The 2,607-nt window shown below is 42.0% G+C and overlaps 1 protein-coding gene across 1 annotated transcript; it reads left to right on the top strand.

The window, feature by feature from the left end:
* The first annotated feature begins 1,359 nt into the window (after nucleotides 1-1,359).
* On the top strand, nucleotides 1,360-2,334 carry LOC128328301 (uncharacterized). Its single transcript, XM_053258141.1, has 2 exons — nucleotides 1,360-1,667; nucleotides 1,785-2,334. Exons 1-2 carry the CDS (start codon nucleotides 1,479-1,481, stop codon nucleotides 2,313-2,315), a joined length of 720 nt encoding a protein of 239 aa, XP_053114116.1. The 5' UTR covers nucleotides 1,360-1,478; the 3' UTR covers nucleotides 2,316-2,334.
* The last annotated feature ends 273 nt before the right edge of the window (nucleotides 2,335-2,607 follow it).

The following is a 2,607-nucleotide window of genomic DNA, read 5'->3' on the forward strand; positions in this document are numbered from 1 at the left end:
TTTTCTTTTTCGTGTTGTTCATTCTAATGCATGACAGCAAGCTCCAACAGGAGAGAGTACTTCTCCAGAATGCTTGGTAGGATATGACCAACAGGAAAACATCCCTACATAATTACTTACCCAGGTATTAAGAGTGTGATAAAATCATCAGTTTTCAAAATTATTATTATGAACAATATTTAAAAATGTGTAAATTAAGCCAACAACTCCCATTTTTACACATGGGCCAAACCTGTGGCTGAGAAAGTATCGTGTGTCCAAATACGCACAAAAAGATTATAGCAGACCTTGGACTTTGATGCCAGTCCAAGTTTCTATCAATTGTTAACAACATCTAAATGTTAACATCTAAAAACATCATTATACCATTTAAAATACCAGTGTTATTATAAAATACCATCATTATACCAAACAAAATTACATATTATTAAACAACAAAAACAGACAGGCAGATCATACAGTGCAGGCCCTTTAACATCCTAACCAAAGGCCCTCTTGTCAGATTCAATTGGGAGAAGATAGTCCTTAAGGTATCCAAGGCCCAAACTCTAACGAATATTAAAAGCAATAAGAAACACCTTTAACTGCATTTGGAAGGGAAAAGGCAGTCAGTGCAACTGGCTCCTCAAACATAATAGAACCCAAATAATTCGGGGACCAATGTTCTAGTAGCGTATCATCCAAAGCAGGCACCAACCAAAAGCTTATATTATATTTAATAGTATAATAATTATAATATTTTTATTTTATTATATTTTATATATAATATTAAAAGGGTTATATTAAAAAGTAACACTGAGAGGCTATTCACACGATTGTAGAAAATTGAGCTAGCCTCCACTAGCCCGATTTCTACAATCGTGAGAACCACCGGGCCCGGCTGCGAGCCCTGTGTTTCATGAGCAGGTAACCCGCTCAAGTAGCCTGCCCCTAGAACTTGGTTTGCGGAGCGAGCTCTCCACAAACCCATTTTTAAAAAATCTTGAGTAGCCATGCCGTGGCTCCGCGCCATGGTTACTCACAAGTAGACCTCCAGCGGGAGGCTGAAAAGCAGCTTCCCAGCTCGGGGAGTAGTATTATATACATACCTGGGAGGAGCCTAAGTAAGGGCAAGTGAAGCCACAGACTAAGTAAGGGCAAGAAGTATGGGCAAAGTGAAGTCAGAGCCTAGTAAGGGCAAGACGTCACCAAGCCCCGCCCACTGAAGGGCAAGCTGTCATCAATCCCCTCCCACAGAAGGGCATGACATCACCACAGTAGGGAGGAGTTGTAAACCCTCCAGAGAACATGCCCAGGCATGCCCAGAGCCTCCTGTACCATGAGCCCTACCCACCTGACCTGTGAGGACCAATAGGAAGGAGTTCCCAGCCAGCCGTTCAAGGCTTATAGTGTTGCTGCTGCATGGAGTATCCTACAAGGCTTGTAGCATAGCCCCCTTTGCATAAAGGTAACAATTCTACTGTTTGCTTGTGGGTTTGATGATGGGATCTCCTCAGAGCCCTAATTTGGCAACAAATCAGCCAGATTCTACACCTAAGCCAAGAAAACGCTATATTAGCACCAGTTCAGATGATGAAGGACCTCCTGTGAAAACCTATGCTGAAGAACAAGCGGAGACAAGGGAAATATGGCAAGAGATCCTGGCAACCATGGCAGCTGAGCCACAGGTAAATATATTTTAGAGGCTAGGTTTTGAAGGGGTGTATGTGTGTGTGTGTGTGTGTGTGTGTGTGTGTGTGAGAAAAATGACATTAAACTAATAGTCTTTTCTTGTCTCCCTTTAGAATTCAGCCCTTTTGAAAAGTCTGAAGCCTTCTCGTGAAGCAATGCAGAAATTTTTGGGTCTGAATATCAATGAAGAACCTTATATTGCCCCAGCGAGGCGTAGAGGGGCTATGAAAAAACTTGTGAGAGTTGTTATCTATGGAATTATGAATTATTGCCTGAGGTCTTATGCCAGGGATGCCTGTTCTGGCTGCAGCATTCGTGCCCCGGGTCAAGAAGCGCATGACTGCTTACGTTACTCTGAGAATCAAATTGCTACATTTATTAAGAAGCTCTGTTCTAAATTGTGTCTTAAATCATTTTTCCACCTACTTGTCTGTTTAGGGTATGCAGTAAAATGTCTGGTTCTGACCGAGGAAATAGTCCACGAATCTTTAATTATTTTTACTAAACTGTATACTTCTGATAATCCACGGAATGTTCTGAACAATATTTTGAAGCCGGGAGATATGGCATTGTATTTTTTTGTGAATAATGTGATACAAGAAAGAGAGTATAAAACATTTCTGAAGTCTCTACCACCTCAATAAAGATGATGATTTTTAAGCTAAAAAATATGGCTGTCTGTCTCCCTGCATTCATGAGTGCTGGAAGGGTGGTGGGGGGAGCAGGCTGCTGTCAGGAGATAAGACAGTAGCCTGTGTGCTGGTCTGTGTGCGAGAAGAGGGGGGGGGGCTGGGGGAGGCTGTATTTTAAATCAGCCCTGTTAGCCAAAAAGCATGAGAGCAGGGTGGGATTAGCAATTAACACACACACACTAATTAAAGGCATCAAAATTACTGTCCTGTAGATGTTAGAGAAGGCTAGCAATCTACACTTGGC

This window comes from Hemicordylus capensis, chromosome 5 (genome assembly GCF_027244095.1).
Source record: "Hemicordylus capensis ecotype Gifberg chromosome 5, rHemCap1.1.pri, whole genome shotgun sequence".
In the NCBI taxonomy this organism is placed as follows: Eukaryota; Metazoa; Chordata; class Lepidosauria; order Squamata; family Cordylidae; genus Hemicordylus; species Hemicordylus capensis.